The sequence below is a fragment of the Rhinolophus sinicus genome, chromosome 12 (assembly GCF_057876585.1).
Source record: "Rhinolophus sinicus isolate RSI-liver-muscle chromosome 12, RSI-T2T, whole genome shotgun sequence".
Classification (NCBI taxonomy): domain Eukaryota; kingdom Metazoa; phylum Chordata; class Mammalia; order Chiroptera; family Rhinolophidae; genus Rhinolophus; species Rhinolophus sinicus.
Genome location: NC_142512.1, coordinates 45,247,813 through 45,266,770, shown reverse-complemented (window position 1 = coordinate 45,266,770; position 18,958 = coordinate 45,247,813). Strand labels below are relative to the sequence as shown.

At 48.7% G+C, this 18,958-nt stretch overlaps 1 protein-coding gene across 2 annotated transcripts in view; it reads left to right on the top strand.

The window, feature by feature from the left end:
• Positions 1 to 18,311, top strand: part of PECAM1 (platelet and endothelial cell adhesion molecule 1) — a 49,597-nt gene extending 31,286 nt beyond the window's left edge. The window contains exons 13-16 of one of the 2 annotated variants that reach the window (XM_019732986.3): positions 649 to 705; positions 5,849 to 5,905; positions 11,830 to 11,852; positions 17,257 to 18,311. In XM_019732986.3, coding sequence (XP_019588545.3) covers positions 649 to 705; positions 5,849 to 5,905; positions 11,830 to 11,852; positions 17,257 to 17,286 — 167 coding nt within the window. In that variant the 3' untranslated portion in view covers positions 17,287 to 18,311. The remainder of the gene's footprint in view (positions 1 to 648; positions 706 to 5,848; positions 5,906 to 11,829; positions 11,853 to 17,256) is intronic. The other variant, XM_019732987.3, reaches the window with a different exon arrangement.
• Positions 18,312 to 18,958: the final 647 nt, after the last annotated feature.

Below are 18,958 nucleotides of genomic sequence, written 5' to 3'. Positions count from 1 at the left end.
TCCCCTTGGGGCTGCTATCATGGGAACTAAAACTCTGAAGAACTACATGGATTCTGTAAACACCTTGACTGCAGAATCACTGTTTTAGTTGCTGGTGAGAAACCCTGATTCTTTGGGGCTTCAAAAATAAAACAATAATGTTACATTGAGTTGAAGACAAACTTAGTTTACTAGATTTCACTGTGGCACCCTGACCACTTTCATTAACTTGTTTTTCTATGTGTATGCCTCACAATCTGAGAGCATTTTTTTAGGCTGGGGATGCTATTCCCTATTTCCTGAGATCCTCTCCATCTTGGAGATGGCTTTCTATGCCTGTGGCCATGGAGGCTTCTAGAGTTAACTGTGGGGGCTGATACTGGCTGTTTTCTGTATCGACTTAAGATTTTTACCAATCCTCCCACTGCAGAAACAAGAGGGACCCAGGCAGGAGGGTCCTTCTATAGCCTGGGGAGTACAGAATCATCATTGCCTTGCCCAGACTGAGGTCTCTTGCCCACTTAGAATGGAGTTACACCTGTGCTGGCTCCCCCCTGAAAATACGGAATACTTTAATCATTTGAATGGAAATCTCTAATGTGGTGTGAGCTCCCTGCCCCCCCCAGGAGATTCTGTCTAACCACAGGGTGCTATGGTTCCTTTGAGCAGAGCCTATGACCTTGGAGTACACAGAAGTGGAAGTGACCTCATGTGAGCCTCACGAAGGTAAATGCCATCACTCAAATGGTTCTCCACACTTTGCTCTCTTTCTGGGTATAGACATGCAGGGTGGGGTGGGTTGTGACCCAGGAACAAGAGCCTAGTCACCCTCAGTCACTCAGACGGAAGGTGGTCAGCAGACAGACCTGTTGGACATGTCCCAGGCAGGAACAAAGAATGCTGCCCAGGCTTTAAGGTGTAAAATTTCATTAACCATTATTTATCATACTAATAATGGGTGCACTTTATTGAGCAATTACTAAGTGCTAAGAAATGTGTTTATTGAGAGACTTTTTGAGGTCAGCCTCACTCCTGGGTGTTTGGGCTTTCTTTCAGAGGTATGCTCCTTGCCCAAACCCAGCATCTTCCTTAAAAAGCTGCTGGTAGCCTGAGCTTGTATAAATGAAATGCATGTTTAAAGGTAGTGAGGGCTTTGCTATTTAAAGGAAAACTTGGACAAAGGCTTTTGGATGCACAGAATCCCTTTCTGTGTAATAGTGGTGCTGGCTTTAGCGTCCAGTTTTGTTTTTATGTGCATGGTCCTCTTGGGGGCTGGCCTGGAGGTCCCTAGCTCGGGTTCTGTGCTGGGGAGCCTGGCTCAGAGTGGGCCAGTCCACAGCAAACACTAGAACACCAATCTCAGCTACCGGGACACTCTTAGGGCTATTGCCATGCATCCGTCTTCCTGCTGAGGCTAAGGCCAGGTGGTGTTCACTCGGCCAGGCAGGCCTGGGGCTGTTTTCCAAACCAACCCTGTGTAGCATCAGCCAGAGCCAAGTGGTGATGGCGCTCTCCTGTCACCTCTTGCTCTACGATCTGGGAGGAGTTTTGGGTTGCTTCCTTTTCCCCTTAGGTTCAGGTACCATTGTCAGAAGGTGTGGGCAGAGAACCAACCTAGTGGCGCTGTCCCATACAGCCCCTCGGCTGTGAGCTGCTCAACTGGGCTGCCCTTCCTATAGTCTGCAGGCCGAGTGGCCCTTAGTGTTAATGCCGCCCAGTCTGCAGGACTGCACAGGGCATCGCACTTCTAAGTCTGCACTGGACCTGGGAGGGGCGGGGGCCATAGCAGGCCTGAAGTTTTCTTCATTTCATTGTCAAGTAATTCGCTTATTGAGTTAACAAATGAAGGATGGGCCAGCAGCAAAGGTGCACATGTGGTCCCTCCCATGGAGGTATATATAACGTATGAAGGAGCTGGGAAAACAAGGAACCAAAGAATAAACTGTTTCAGGTTACAGTAAATTCTTGGAAGGGGGAGAAGGGGCTGCAATGAGAAGGCATGAAAGGTGACACCTGACTTGAGTGGTCCCAGGAGGCCTGTTTGAGGGGTGACATTTAAGCTGCAGCCTGAAGGGGACAAAGAAGGTGAGCGCTCAAGCTGACAGTGATTGCCCTGGGCTCTGGCCTTGCGGTTCTGATACTCCCCACAGAGGGCCAGGTCCTGCACTTACTCTGCTGCCAGGAGGGCCAGGGCTAGGTGGGATTATGAGGGCGGTGCCTGATGGCTAGAAGGCTGAGGATGTAAGGACGCTGAGGAAGGAAGAAGGAAGCAGGGTTTTGTGCTTCGAAAAGGGTTCCTTAGGGATTGTTTCCATGTTAGTGGATCTGGTGTAATTCTGGCTTGAGGGTCGGGGACGGGCGATGTTGAAGGAAAAAGAGAACTAGGACGGGGTGAGGCAGGGGCTCTTTTCTTGCCAAGCTGTGCAGCTGTCGGGCTGTACAAAGGTGCTATGTCAGCAGTGGGTACCTCAGTAGAGCTAGAGGACTCACACTGACTTTTCTGGACCCAGCCTCTTTGGCAGCTAAGGACAGTGGGGGAGGGCAGGCCTGGCCTATGATGCTGTCCCCTTGCTTTTTCTTGAGTGGGTCGTTGCCAGGTGAGGAAAGGGCTTTGTGGGTGCAAAGCTAATGGTGAGTAAACTTGACCTGGTCTTGCCAACCCAGTTCCCTGTCCTCAAGGCCTCCCTCTTCCACAGTTGGGATGGAGGAGGAGATGGGGACCATGTCCATTTCTAACCCTGGCTGGCAGTGGACCAAGTGGTCCCTTGGGGGTGGAGGAGGGGCAGGAAGGAACCCCAGTTTGCTGCATGTTTGCTCTGAGGCTAATTGCTGGGAAAACCCCATGATGTTGAAACCATCTCTGTTAATAGAGAAAAACAAGCCAAAATAAAGCTCCATCCGGAAATACCTCTGACAGCAGAGACAAATAGCCTGTTGGCTGGTTTAGTCATTAGCAGGCAGCCGCTGCTGGGGAGCAGTGAGGGGAGGGGATAGTGATGAACTGGCAGCTCCCCACCCATCACTGAGCTGGGCAGAACGGGGGTGGGGGGGCAGCAGGAGAAACCACTGGGCAGCTGTAGCTTTGCAATTCAACCAAGAAGTGGCAGCCACCTTACTGCCCAGGCTGATACGCCGTTATGATGTGAAAGGGAGTTGAGTGCAGCTCTCAGGTCCAGAGGGTGTTAGAGAATTCCCAAGGTGACCAGAGAAGTCTACTGGCCACCCCCGATGCGCCTGGGGCATCAGGCCCCCAGCTTGGCCTCCCGGCCCCCACACTCCATTTCTCCACCCCTGCTTTCCCCCATTTCCATGTGGGGCTAGGTCAGAGGATGAGCTAGCAGAGACCCCGGTGCACCCAGTGTCCTACAGCACTATTTTTGCACCCATCTGCCACACAGCCTGAAGCTCCCGAAATTTGGGACCAGGTCCAATTCACCTTTTCCTTTTTCGCGGTGCCTGGCACACAGTAGGCAATAGGGTCATACTCAATGAGTGACTTGCCAGGCCTGACATTGAGTGGGGCATCCCTTGAGGATGTGGTAGACTCCCCCAGCAGATAAGGAGGTCCCTGGAACTTCCCTCTACACTCCCAGATCTGTGTCATGGAGGGAGAGTGGTATGGGCATCTCTGCTGTCCTCTTAGAAAAAGGCAGATGTTCCTCCCATCGGATATCTCAGCCGTCCTACTGAATGTTCTGTGCCCTGGGGGAGTCACTACAATGCCCTCTGCAAGGCCCTGGCCACCCCAAGTTCAGCTGTTGTGATTTGAACCACCCCCAAGGCTTTCTCCTGGCATTCAGTTTCTCACACAACAGCCCCCACCATTCAGTGTACAATGAATAACCGGGATTTTAATCCTAAAAGCAAAAACCTCAAGGATTGGGGTGATTATGCCAAGACCTTCCTGAAGGTCATGGGTCTGAGGCAGAAACACATAAAGAGACATTGACTGGTGCCTTCACTGTCACATCAAACCTTTGCAGGTGCCTCCAGGTAGCTGTGTAGGACTTGGGGTTGGGAGATGCACAAAACCTCAGGCGCTGCCCTGGAGGAGCTCTGGGTCCACTGGAGAGACAGTTATGGGGACAAATAATGTCAGTGTGTCATGAGCAGGTGTCCTCGGAGTGCTGTGAGAGCACAGGAGGCCTACGTAACTGCCCGGGGTACAGGGAAGGGGTGAGTGCATGAGGGAGTATTAGGTGTGTGAGGGTGTGTGCATTCAAGTGCAGAACCAAAGCTTGACCTGGGGCTTGGAGGATGAAGAAGAATGGGGCAAAGAGAAAGGGCCGTGTAGGTAGTGGAGGAGTTTGTACAGGGTCAGGGGCAAGAGAGGGGGGTATCCCTGGAGCATGGTGAGTTGAGGGTATCTCAGTGCAGTCAGAAGCCATGGGTGTGCCCCAGCCATCTGCCACATCTACATGGTGCTGATGGTGGCAGCAGGAAGCATTTTATCCTGTCTGGGGCTCCGTTTCCCAATCTGTAGGGGAAGAATACTGGCAACATGGCATCAGCTGACTGTCACTAATGAGGCTTCCTGGTCCTCTGTGCAGGTGAAAGGAGCCAGGGAAGTGACTGTGTTCCACCCTGTTTCCTGAGGGTTTGTGGGTGAGTGCGCACACGGGTGTGCATGTCTCTATGTGCATACTGTGTGTGTACGTACCATATATGTGTGTACGATGCATGTAGATGTGCCATGAGTATGAGTATATGTGTGCGTATACAACTGTGCATATACATAAACTGATGGCCATACAGGACCTCTGTGGGGACAGAGTCCCAGAGAGCAGTTTCTAGGCTCTTGGCCTCACATGGAAAGGTGCTGGCTTGGGTAGTAGATGGCCATCAGCTGTGAGTAGTTGGCCATTAGCTGTAACCAGTTAGCCATTGGCCACTGGTATAACTGCTGTGGCTAAGTTAGCAAGAGCAGATTGCAGTTAGCAAGTGAGGTTGGTTGGTTGGTTGGCTGGCAGAGAAGTGGACGGCAGGTTGCGGATCATGTGACTCCTGTTTCCTGTGTCTCCAACCCAGCCGCCAGCGAGAATATAATGGTATGACTCCCCTATCTATGGCTCCTTGGGTGTTCCCTTTTGGCCTCACCATGTCCTGCGTTTTTGTGTGGGGAGCAGGACCTGAGTCCCTGCATGACAAGCTCTTTGTCTCCCAAATCCTCATGTCTTCTCTGGGGGGAATCCACTCCCTGGACTGTTCACCTCGTCTGCTGCTTCGGCTGTTTCTAAAGGATCCAGACCACAGAATCTCGACCATCTGTATATTAGAATCCCCTAGGGAGCTCTTAAAAAACCACCAAAGCCAGGCCAATTCAATCAGACCCAATTCTGTCAGAATCTGCGGTGAGGCCCAGGTGTTGGCCTGTGACATCAACTAGCTCAGCTTCTACACTTGTACGTGGTTCTCAGTCCCAGCTGATCCTTAGTCACAGACAATGCTCAGGTTGTAACCCAGATCTTGGGAGACTAGGAGACCACAGCCTCCTGGGAGGGGCTGACAGAGCAGCTAGACACAGGGACACCGTGGCAGGGAAAGAGGGTGGGGCCACTGAGCTGGAGGCTGCAGGCCTGTGTTGGGGCCCTCTCCACCTGCGACCCCTCAGGTCCAGGGTTCCCAAGGTAACCTGTTGACCTCGTACTTCCAGGCAGAGTGACGCTGGTTAGACCAGAATCTTCTAAAGCCAAGAAATGGCCCAGGCTTAGTGGTGACAAGGTCTCCAGGATCTCCTGGGGATGGCACTTATGGGGGCAGGTAGCGGGGTGCCGACTTACCTGGGGAGCCTCAGATGTTTTCTTGCGTTGGCAGTGGGCTGCCCTGGTGACCAGAGGCAGCTACTGACCTATGCCTGGTCCCTTTCCAGGTCTGAGAACGAAGGGCACAGAGACAGTGTACAGTGAAATCCGGAAAGCTGACCCTGGTGAGTGAGGGGCCCCTGACTCCCCCAGCCTGGTGGGCACAGCCTGGTGGGTTGAGGGAGGAGCGAGCGCTGGGTCTTAGAGCCAAAACCATGGTGCTTCTGTGAAAGCCAGCGCAGCCGCTTCCTAGGAGGTTTCCATCCTGGAAGCCAAGAGAGTTCCTGAGCGTTTCCAGCACAGCTGCTCCTCCAGGCAGGAGGCTGCAGGCCTGGCTTGATTCTTCTTTTCGTTCTTGTCCCCTAACTGTCCTACACTCATTTCATCCGCAGAATCATCGTAGGGCTGCTGGAAACTGTGTTATTCCTCCCGCTCTACAGGTGGGGAAATGGGCTCAGGGATTTAATACCTCGTCCTGGTCCCAAGGCCAGCAGTGGCAGAGCAGGGATTTGCATGGGGGGAGCCTGGCTGCACAGCGTGCTCTTGACTAGCCTTCTCTGGGTTGCCAAACCAGTTGACTGCGTGCTTCTCCATTTTCCAGTTTTCTTTGTTTGGTTTCCACATTATCATCAGCTTAATTAGAGGATTCGGCTCTGCCTACTTCAGAAGTTGAGAGTAACAGTCTGCTGTGGTCTGGGTGACCCAGGGGGAGTCATGGAACCTGTGGGGTCCTCGTCTGCCTTCTCTGTGAAAGGAGGGACATGAGATTAAATGCAGATCAAGGGTTCTCCACGTTTGTTGAAACACAGATGGCTTGGCACCGCCTCCTGCGTTTTCAATTCAGTAGGTCTGCGGTGGGGATGAGAGAATTTGCATTTCTAGTAAATTCCCACACGCTGCTACTACTGCTGGCCTGGGGGCCACACTTTTAGAACCATCTTCTGGATGCTCTCAGCTTCCTTCTGATTGTACCAGATCGCTCAGTGTTGGCCAGCAGAGATAATCCAGAAACTCCTGTGTGTGTGTGCGTGCGCGCGCGCGCATGTGTACGTACATGTACCTGTGAAGGGGAGGGCTGACCCACGATAAAATAAGGGCCTTCGAGGGGAGCTGGGTCCCTGGACAGGTCAGTGAGCAGGCCGAGTGCAGAGCTGAGTCGTATCTAACCTTTCCTTCTTAATTTTGTATTCTTCCCCATCTTGATTTCTCAGTTCCCAGCTTCTTCCAGCCAGCTGCACTTCAGGGCTGGCTATTTTGGGAAATGGCTCGCAGGGCGTAGTTCTGGCTCTTAAACCCCCTTTTTCCCCTGAGTGATACAAAGGAAAACTGCTCCTCTAGATAAGCAAAAGGGCATGGGGCAGGCCTGCCTCCAAGGAGCAGCCCTGGGGCGGGGCTCTGGGTAGGACCAGGTGCCAGGAGAGAGTCAGAGTGTTGGGCTGCTGGCTAAGGATTGTCGACGGGGGAGGGGGTTTGTAGGCTGTGGAGGCACCAGGTCTTTGTAATCCTGACTTTAGCTTTTTTTTCCCCCTTCAACTGTGATAAAATCTACCCGACACTTGCCATTTTAACCACTTGTAAGTATACATTTCGGGGGCATTCAGTACATTCACAATATGGTACAGCCATCACCACCGTCCATCTCTAGTTTTTCATCTTCCCAAACTGAAACTTCGTACCCATTAACCAGTAACTCCCTACTCTCCCCAACCCCTGGCAACAACCATGCTACTTTGTGTGTCTGTGAATTTGACTAAGGGCAGCTTTTTTATCTGTCAAAGGAGATGGTTGAAAGAACGATCTTAAGTTGCCTTCCAATTATAACATTCAAAGAATCAGTGTGCTGGCATTTGGAACTCGGTCATCTGTTTATGCCTTGGTCAGTCCAGAAGTGTTTCCCCTGAACATGTTGGTGGGGAGAGGGGAGTCAGTCACTTCCCTGGGTCCCTTGCAGCCATTCCTAATCCTTTACCCACCCTTGACTCTGAGACCCCAAATATCTGAGATATTTGCTTCTAAGCCTGAGTTTTCTCTTCAAGTCTTGCATCTCAGGGGCCAATTTACTATGTTTCTGCTGCATTCATATTGGCTGGAGTCCAGTCTGGTGGTTCTTTGTACTGTGACCCTGATGGAAACCTGGGGTTGGGTCTCAGCCCTGCCCTGATCAGGTTATATGACTTGACCCCCACCCCTCACTTCTCCCAAGGGAGTTAGTTTTCTCAGTAATTCTCAACAAAATGCCCAAGACCCGTGTGGAATCTGGGGCTGCAGAGTGATCACCTCAGTGTTCCTCGGGAGTGTGTGTGGCCCTTGGGTGGGCAAGGAAGGGCTGTCGTGGGCAGGTGGGTTCTTTAAAAATGGGGAGGAAGGGGGAGCATCTCTTCCAGCTCAGTAAGTAGCTCCCGCTGGGTCCCGGCCATGGGCAAGCAAGTCTGCTGTTCTGTTCGGAGCCCACTATTATGCTGACATGTAGTTAAGCTAATATCTTCTTGTCCCAGCAATTAATTCATAGTCTAAGGCAAGCAAACCTCTTAATCTTTGAGTTTTTTCCCTTTCGAACTGTTGCATGATTCTTGCTACGTGTTAGGGAAGGAACTAGAAACAACAACTTCTCAAAACTAGGAAAATTACATTCAGAAAGAATCCACATTGAGAGCCTTTGCATCTCTGTAACCTTCAGCTTTCTTAGGAGAATGGAGAAAACGCTGATGATGTCCTCATGATTTAGATCTGCAAGTGGAGATTTTCCTAAAGTTCTTATTCCCTTTTCAATTATTTGCAAATCCCAGTCAGTAACAGCAGCTCTAGTCATGGCTTATGATTTGGCGTCCCAGAAATGGGAAAATCAATTTGTTTTATGTCTCTTCTGAAGCAGTCATGTACGTGGTCCTGAAAGGTGAGCGTTTAAAGAAAGCAGTCCAGGGTACAGTTTGGTACCTTCCTCTCTAAACACGTGACTAGACCCAGTTTACTCCCATCCCCTGGAACCTTGGAATTGATGCAAGATGATCTGTGACTCCTGAGTTCTCCTGATTTAGATAGCGGCATCTTCCCAGGCCTTGTTCATTCATAACTTTGGCACTCTGGGTCGCCAGAGGACCTGGAATCAAACCCAACCCACCCACCCCACCCCCACCACATACACCTCTCTTCTGTCATGACTTCCTCCTCTGATGGGTGCCAGCTAATCCAAAGAACGATTTCATTTTCTTTTCCTCCCCCTTGTTCTCTTAGTGCTCTCCTAGTGATAAGAACAAAAAGAGAAAGTATAGCTGAGGAGGGAACCTCTCTGTAAACACATGGCTGTCCATGGCCTGGCTGAGCCTCGGATGAACTGCTGTTTCTGGTCAGGAAGCTTTACATCTTTGCTCTGATTCAGCACTTGACGGTTTATAGTGGTCCAGCTTATTCTGAAAGTGCTCGATAAAAATGGCTGGCAGGTCATCCGAAGCAAAACCTATTGGCGTATATTTACGCTGGATTTTAAAAACAGAAGGGTAAAGTGGTTTGTTACAATTGGCAACACAGTCAAATTCTTCCCTGTGAAAGAACTCAGGTCTGGATGAGATTTCCACAGCTTGGCACAGCGATTCTCAATGCAGGAGACATTTGGCAATATCTGGAGACATTTTTGATTGTCATAACTTGAGGGGGTGGGGAGGGGTACTACTGCATTTAATGGGTGGAGGCCAGACACTGCTAAACATCTTACAATGTATAGACAACCCCCAAAATGAAGAAATATCCATATGAGAATGTGAGTAGAGCCAATGTGGAGAAACCCGGGCTTAAAGGGATTCATCTCCTGTGAGTCTTCCAACGGGAAGCTGGTTTTTCTCTTTAGATGCCCTGTGTCCACCTTGGGTGATGTCCTGAGCACACCCCACCTGACCATTCAAAGCCCTGGGAAAAGATGCCAAGTCCTGCTCCAGACACTAACCTATGTCTTCTGGGTCGGACAGGGCCCATCTTCCCATCTGAGTATCTGCTCGCTCAGACTCCACTTTCTGCTTTCTCTTTGCCTGAATTCAAACTCCCAGATGTTTCCTAAGGGGGAGAAATCCAGTATGCCAAGAGTGGCTGGCCATTGAGAAAAAAAGAACAGAGGGTGTCTGTGCCATGTTCCGTCTGTGGGGGAGAGAAGAGCGCTGGAGGGCCAGTCCCGCATTCATCCCGCGAGGCCCAGAGCAACCCAAGGCTAAGAGTTTGAGAGGGTAAAAAAAGTACTCTGTGAAAACAACAACAACAGCAACAAAACTGAATACTGCCCTGCAGATTCCATTTTTAGGTTGGTTCCTCTATTACCAAAAAGAAAACTACAAGTGTGCACAAACCTGGTATTCCATTGGTATTACCAGCATACTCATATTTGAGTATTTCGTGTTCAGATTGCTTTAGGAAACACAGTCTGAGGCTCTTTCCCTCTTGTGTCCCATTCCAGAGCACTTGGGGCTTTGGGGGGAGCAGGAAGCATGGGGTCTTTCAGGCCCTCCCAGGTCAGATTTGGGGTGGGGGTGGGGTGCTGCCTAGGCTCACTCAATGTGTGGAAGTTGACACAATGGCTCGACTTCGTGATTGGGCTGATTCATCCATTTGGCTGTTGACGCCTGCCTCTGGCCCAGCCAGGACAGAGGGGGCCCCTTTGGAACTTCTGGCCTTGTTCCCTCTAGAGGGGACTCACAATGGAGCTGTGATAAGAAAGGGTTCGAGGGGGAAGTGGACTTGTGGAAACAGGATATTTTTAAATTAGAGAAAGAAACAGAAGGGTTGTGACAGATGGGCCCTGAGACTGCCTGAGGTTCAGAAGGGACTGGATTTGAGCTTGAGTGGTTGGGTAGAAACCAAGGCCCGTTGGAGAGCTTTCCTCCCGTAAGACTGAGGACTCAGGGAGGCCCTCCCCTGCTTCAAGAACGGCAACTACCCCCAATCCTTACATCTTCTCTCGGAGCCTTCCCCAGGGAACAAGAGATTCTGTGGCTTCTCGGTCTTCATGTCTATGTCCATAGTCCATGGGAACCAGCTCCATCTTGTGGGCCGCTGCCCATTCAGAAACTCTGCTCTTCGTGGGGCAAACCCTACCCCTCTCTTGCCTCTTATAGTGAAAACCATCTCTACCTAATATAGGCAGGGGCCACTCACCCTCAACACAGGGTCTCCTGTTCTCACCCTCACTCTCATCTTCCTGGTATTTGGCCAGGGCGATTTTCACCATTGCAGCCTGGCCAGGCCAGCCAGTCCCAGCATGCCTTCTGGCTAGAAGATGGTGTGGTCTCCAGACAGTTGAGATGAGGCTCCCAGGGGAAGAGGACGTGGCGGCCTGCCCTTCAGACATACTTGGGTCATACATGCCACGAGAGTCAGTGATGCTCATACCTTCTGTTCCAATGATCCCACTCCTTGGAGTGGACAAACTACTATGAAAAATGGAAATAGCTCTATTCCTAAAGAGGATACTGGCAGCATTATTTAAAAATAGAAAAAAACTTGGAAAGAACCTAAATTTCAAAGTAAGGAACTGGTTAAGTAAACAGTTACACATCCATCCAGTGATTATTACGCAGCTGCTAACAATGATGTTTAAGAAGTTTCCAGAAAATGTTTATAAAGTCATGTTAAGTGAAGAAGATAAGCTAGAAAGTGGCATATACTGCATAATGATAACTCCAAAAGAAGGTCCATTCATAGCACAAAATGACAGGATGACAAAAGTGTCACCAGGGTCTGAAAAGGGGAACAGAGATACTTTTTATTTGCTACTGTCCACTTTTCTGTAGTTTTCAGTTTTCCCCCCCCCTAAAATAACAGTTGGTACTAATTTTTTTTTAATTGTTTAAAATGTCAAATGAGCTGCCAGGGACATTATATGCTTGTCACATGGAACTGCAGGGCTCCGGAGCCATACACCTGGGCACCCAGTAAGGTTGCTGGTCCTGTGTCTCCTTCTGTCATCCCCCCTTTCCTTTACGGGCTCAACCTCTGAGATGTTGGGGTAGGGGGAGCCTAACACACTTGCTTTGCATTGCTCACCTCCCTGTTATCCTTTGTTTTACAGATCTCATGGGAAACAGACATTCTGTAAGTACACATTTTATATGCATTATTATTTTTTAAGTCTATCGAACAGTGAAGTATTTCCAGACTCACCCAGATTCTGCATTCCCGCTAATTACACCCCTGTACTGGCCTTGTCTGTTTTAGACCAGGGCCGGTGGAAGTTTGGTCATCAGGTCACCAGGTTTTCTGGGCCAGTTGTGTTTTCAGATATTCTCTCCCACTGTTTCCATCATTACATCTCAGCCCACATATGATGGGAGACCCTGGAAGTGCCCCCAGAGAATTGGGAATCTAGGGCACTTAGCTGCAAACAAGCAAAGTACATATTTCCTCCTAGTCCAGGGTTCAGGCTTGGGAAGTAAGGCAGATGGGGGGGGGGGGTAGGGGTGGTATGCTTGGGTGAGTGGGGCATCTAACAGCTCATTTCAACTCTTAAGAGTCTATGCCAGTCACTCCTACACACCAGGCCCTGTATAGCAGGCAACACTGCAGGTTCCTGACCCAATGAGGGACTCAGACGAGTTAGAGTTATCACTGATGAGAAAGCAAGGTGATAACAGCTACACCACGGACTATGGAAACAGAAGAGAGGAGCTTCCTTCTGCGTGATTAACAGTCTTGTCACCAAGGAAGGAGTCATTTGGATGGGCCATGAAGACTAAGTCGGATTACAGCAGGGTCCAGGTAGAAAGCTTAACAGGAGCAAAGGTGTGGGGATGCAGCAATTTCAAGCACCTCAGAATGGGAGGAGAAGAGGGTGACAGTTACACGTGATGGGGAAAGGTAACTTAGGGCTTGCATTAAAGGGTTAAATGCCTCATTAGGAGGTTTCGTTCTGTAGGAGACAGAAGATTTAGGAAGCTGCTACTTGGCATGTGAGAATGGAGAATGTTTAAAAGAAATGTAGAAGTCCAAGTTTAAATTTTGCAAAGACCCATTCCTCTCCACGGAGTCTTTCTACTCCCAACCTTTTAATGAACCACGCAGCAGTGCAGGAGTTAACTAAATGGGCAGCTAGCTTCTTAAGAGATGAGGGATTTGCTTCACAAACTGTTTCTTTAAGGTCTGGAGAGAACTTTCAGCAAGATTGCCGGTAGCCCTTCCAAGGGAGCCCTTGGCTTCCTTTGTTTTGCCTGAGTCTGAATTCTTGTAAAACAGAACTCATTATGCTTTTGACAGACAGGAAGCCATTGACATTCTTTTTATGGAGAAAAGCTATCAATTTAAGGAAAAGAGGAATGAAATGAATGTCTTTTTCTAGCCTAACCCACCCAGACTTCTGAAATCAGAGACTGTTGCATGGAAAGGGCAGGGAGCCCAATTTTTAGGAGAAAACGGACCTGAATTGGCAGAATAGCTTGTGCAGGGTCACCCAGCTAGTTAATAGCAGAGCTTGGACTAGAACCTAAGTCTCCAGACTCCCCAGCTAGTACATGACACAAGACTCTCTCCAAAAATTGATGTCATTGTCCCAACCACAGGGCCTCGAGAGAGAGGAAGGTGAGAACGTTGTGCCATGGGCAGTGTGGCACCCAGATAAAGAGACATTCTCCATTGCAATAAACATGGCTGTGTCCACCCAAGGCAGATCTGCTGGACCTGCAGAACCAACTTATTTACTTTGTCTCCAATCCCAAAGGTCTCTCTGGGCAAAGGCTCCAAGCTCTAGGACAGACAGAATTTTCCCTTCCCCCAGAAGCCAGCCAGTGGGCCCAGAGTCTGCTCCCAGGATGTTTCTGAGTGCCCACCCATAGCTGGTCCTGCTCTCCAAAATACTAGACGTTTGGCAGCGGTCTCCAGCCGTTGGGAAGGAATTTTGAATCTTTAAGCAAATGCATTTTGTTTAGAAAAGAAACAGGTATAGTTTCCCTAATAATCAGCTGGTGAGGGTCAGGAGAAAATTAATTGAATTGCCCAGTAGGGAAATGGGAGGGGATTTCCTTCCTGAAATCAAACCTGGCGATCATTCCCAGTTGTTTAATGGCTGCTGCTTCTGAAAACATATTGGAGGAAATATCTTAACAATGAGATAGCCACTTAGCCAAATACTAATTTAGTATTGTTTGACTCACTTCAATGGCACATTCTGACTTCATTTTCCTCTGCCATTTTTGCCTTGTTTATAAATTGTGTTTGTGGCCGAGGCAGACAGATAACGTGAAAGAGAACACCCTGTACTTAAACGAAAGGGGGTGAATCTAGACCTGCCTGGGTCTTGAGATCTTGGAAAGAACTCTGCTTTCTTACTGAAAAAAAAAAGGCAACTCCTATGTACAGTTCCCCTCCTTCCCTCCTGGGAGCCAACCGGCCGCTAGGCTGCAATGGGAACTGCCCAGGAGTTGTGGTCAAGACTCGAGTGTGAGATCCAATTCTCCAGCCATCTTTGAGGGGACGCTGTCTTCCTCCAGTCTAAGCTTCCCAGTCTGTAAAGTAGAGATGATGACAACAGTAACAGTAAGAACTACCTATTAGGAATTTCCTCAGGGTTAAATGAGAAACACGTGCAAAGTACTTTGCAAACTGCTATAGAAAAGCTAGTGGAGTATTTTACAGTACTTTTCATCAAGCACTCCGATAGTATGGGACGTGGATAGGGGACTCACTTTACTTGGCCTTGAAATGCCCGTGTCACATGAGGGGAGTGTAGCAGTTACTTGCCCAAGGCACAGGATTCAACCAAAGCCAGGCTTTGACTTAGAAATCAGAGACCTTTCCCTGATTAGACATTTATTAGCCATGTCACTTGGGAAGATTTCTTAACCTCTCAGGGCCTCCGTTTCCTTGTCTGTAAATAAGAGGTTTGAAAACTCCCTCACCTGATTGTTGTAAGAATTAAATAAGCACCTAAGCACAGACCTAGTTCATTGGAAGTGCTCCTAAAGCACACATTCTAGAAGCTGGAAGTGGGGTTAATGGGGGTATTAGAAGCAAAGTGACCTTTGAGAGCATCTGTACCACGTTCTGGCCAGAAAGTTGCTGTACTTCGGTGGCTGACTGCTAGCCTCTGATTTAACCACAGGCCTTGGACTTGAGCATTTTAACCTTTACTTTTGTCGACGTAGAAAACGTCCAAACCTGTAGAGAATTTTAATGCGTTTATTTGAGCCAAACTGACAACAATTGCCAGGAAGCAAAATCTCAACAGATTAAGAAAATGTTCCAGAGAGTGGCAGTTCAGCTTATTTCATACATTAGAATCAAAGGAGGAGACGGAAATGAGGTTATATGAAATCCATTGGTGGTAGATTAGGGAGGATGGAGCGAGAGCAAAGAGGAAAAACCTCTGGAATTGGATAAAAAGTAAAACAGAGAGACACGTACTTCTTTTACATTGGTGGGTACAGGACAGTTATTAATTAACATTCACAGCTATTAACATTCACAGGTATTTGGGGAACAAGATAACAATGAAGGATTTGTGGTTTTATGCTCTGGTGCAGTGGGTTGTGCTCTGAGGGGTCCGAAAAAGGGATAACTCTGATATTTCAAGGGTGTGTTACCTTAGATGCACAAAGATAATAGACAGGCTCACTTAAGGTAAAGAGTGACTTTTGTCAAGAAAGCTACTGGCCCAGGATATAACTACCTGCCATGACCCGTTTTTAGTTAGGAATTTTTATGTGCAGACCATCCTATGTGGTTAATTTCGGTCTCTCAGTTTGTAGGGCTGCCATCCTGACCTCCCCTGAGCTTGTCAGGTTTAGTTTGGGGCCCCTTTTTCGTCCACACTTGAAAATCCCCAAGGCACAGTTGACAGTGGCCCAACCCTTCCTGTCTGTGGGGGCTGGTCCTCCGGTAGCTCCCCAAGCACTTGTTTCCCTCAGAGAGGAAGAGCAGAGGTGTCTAGGGAGGGACTTGGTCTGGAACCTGCAGAAAGGCTGGACACCAAGGTCACCCCTCCAGTAGAGCAGAGGAAATGGGATGAGGGTAGCTGCCAAGGCTGGCGGGCCTCCAGCTCCCTGGGGGTAAGCTCTCTTGGCCCGCTTACCAGGGTCTCTCCTGCAAAAGGAGGAGACAGAGACTTGGGCTTCCCGCTGGAGCCCCTCAGACCTGCATCCTGTTCCAAGAATCTCCTCAGACCCGGCAGGGTCAGAATAAAGCAGGGAGTCTGTCTCAGCCTCTTGGTCAGGGAGCCAACCAGCGTGGCCAGGGAGTTCCCAAGACCCTAGCTAATCCCCACAATTTCTGTTCCTGCCTCCCTGAGTTCTACCTGCAGTGGGTGCCCTGTGTACTTGGAGGGTCCAGAGTCATAGACTCAGATGCTGCCTGCTTTTCAGGGCTCACTGTGACCCAGGGCCCCTCTACTCTCCAGTATTTCCCAGCGTGCTCCACTCTTGCCCTATGGCTCCATCCATTTGTCAAAATCCTCTCTGCCTTTGAGGCTGGCTTCAAAGTCACTTCCCTGAAGGCTTCTGTGATTCCCTCACTGCCCAACTAGGGTCCTTTCACCGCCTCTGAACTCCTTTTACAGTTTGTTAGGACCTCTTCCACCATCTACTTCATAGTAGCATTGTTTGTCAATAATTGCTAGGATATAAAATTGGGGGGAGGGGCAGGATCTTGCATCCTCAGCATAGAGAACAGTGCCTAGGTTGAATTGGGGTCTCGTCACTGATGGGTGGGTAGGTTACATAAGTACCATATGAAGCAGTTAGAGAACACTACAAGATGGCATATGGAACCTTGCTTTTTTGTTTTTTATTGTCACAAAACATACACAACATAAAATTTACCATTTTAACCATTTTTAAGTGTACAGTTCAGTGACATTAAGTGCATTCATATTGTTATGCAATCATCACCACCGTCCACCCACAGAACTTTTTTATCATTTCAAACCAAAACACCATTTAACACTAACTCCCCCTTCCCCCTGCCGCCCAGCCCCTGGCAACCAGTATCCTACTTTGTCTGTATAAATTTGAATATTCTGGTACCTCATATAGATGGAATCACACAATATTTGTTCCTATCAGAATTTAATTCCTTTTAAAGGCAGAATCATATAATTTTAAAGCATTTAAGTTTGATCATTTGAGTTCAGTCCTTCATTTTTGAAAATAAACAAAAAAAACAGACCTAGAGAAGATCCATCTCATATTAGAGGTAGAGCTGGAGCAAGAAGCCAGGTGTCTTAACTTTACTAATCTTGCTCTGTGGGAAGTGTCGCACCCATGGGACGTAGTGCTGAGGGCACAGTGGGTGCTTGAGGAAGCTGGTTGATAGTTTGATGTGTGAGGCACGGAGAGAGGGAGAAATGAGTGTGGGTGGCAGCTTCCCTCACCGGACAGGGGGTACCAACTAACAGCACTGCTTTGGAGTTCCTTTCAGAAAAGCTAGCTGCAATTTTGCACATCTTTCCAGCAGGCCAGTCTTCAGGCCTGAAGGATATGACCAAACCTTATCTTGTCTCCTGTCCCTACAGAGAACGGAAGGCTCCCTGGCTGGAACTTAGGACTGCAAGAGCAGACGCTTCTCCAAAGGAGGACATCCACATTCCAGGAAGAACAGATGATTCCCCATTCCAAGAGTTCTGTGCACTTATTTCTGAACCTGCCTTGCTCCCACTGAACACAGCGATTCCTCAGGTCAAGTCTCCAGTTCTTAAAGACATCTTACTACATTTATGTTGGGTATAAAGAGATGCAGAAGGGCTGGTTAATTGCCCACACAGCCCACCTCCCACTGAGTTGGAACATCCTCGGGAGTGGACAGCAGCAGAAGGAGGTTCAGAGTCTGCAGGCCATCGGAATATTTTGAAACTTGAATATTTTGTCTTGTACAGAGATAAAGAACTTTTCCAAGTACCCTCATGCACAGAAACCTGTTGTGTTTTTGGTGTTTTTTGTACTCAATCGTCAATCTCTTCTAGCGAATGGCCTGGCTTCGGGGCTAGTTTTTCTCTTTGCCTTTGGTCCTTCAACAGCCTGTGGTTCTGGGTCATCCTGTCCCTCGGAAGTGCACAGCGCTGACCAGACAACTGCCCCCTGACCCCTCTGCGACCTCACCCACCACAGGTGGGAAAACAAAGCTGCTTGGGAGCGACCCCATTGAAATGTCAACTTGAAGATGAGGTTCATTCTGGGATATGCACAACATAGAAAATGAAGTTGGACAAAGCACAGACGTTCTTAAGCTGTTTTTCTATATTCTTTCTTTCTTTCCCTCTACCATGCTGATGGCTGAAATACAGGAAGATGGTTGCCTACAGCAAATATTATTTTTAATAGAAAAATGAAATGCATATTTTTCTTACTAATATTTTTTATTTATTCCTTGCTAAAGAAATGGTTTCCTGAGATTTTAAGGTGTTTCTGATGGTGTCTTGAGTGAGTGGACGAGGGGCTGCAGCCATTTTGTAGTGGAATTTCACTAGTGGGCATACCTAACTGAGACTGCTCCTTCCATCCGCCTCAGTGACACAGCTGCAGGGACCCTGAAGGATGTTGTATTAAATAAATTTGATTTTTACTCTTCACAGACCTGTGACATGTCATCTTCCAAGAGGCCACGTGCATGTCGGATATCCGTAGGGCTCGAGGACTCCACAGGCCTGCTGAAGTCACAGTGAATGAAGCAGCCTCATCAGCAGACTGAGTTACACACAGGCTGAGGGAATTCTGTGTCCTTCATTGAAGTCAGGGCCAGAAGTAGCCCAAGAGGTAGCCTGAGTCTCAGACACTGAGTCATTCATATCCACTGGCTGGTGCTTCCATGTTTGTTTCCCGGCTGAAGACTCCTAGGCTGTCCCTGGCAGACAGGGATGTCAGATGGAGAAAAAAACACACAAAAAACCCAAACCCAGGATGCCCAGTTAAATTTGAATTTCAGATCAATGAATACTTGAGTATAAGTATATCCCATGTAGTGTTTGGTACTATAAAACTATTCATTGATCTGAGATTCAAACTGAACTAGGATCCTATATTTTATCTGGCAATCCTACTGGTAAAGCACTTTCCCATCCCTCTGAGCCTTGGGACCCATGCTCCCCAGTAGCCTCAGAACAGACTCACTGCCCCATGGGCTGAGTTCCCCAGCAGAGCACCACACCACGGGGCCTGAAGGTGGAAGGAGATCTAAGTGTGTCCTGACTCTGCCAGATTCCAGCTGCAGAAACTTGAAGG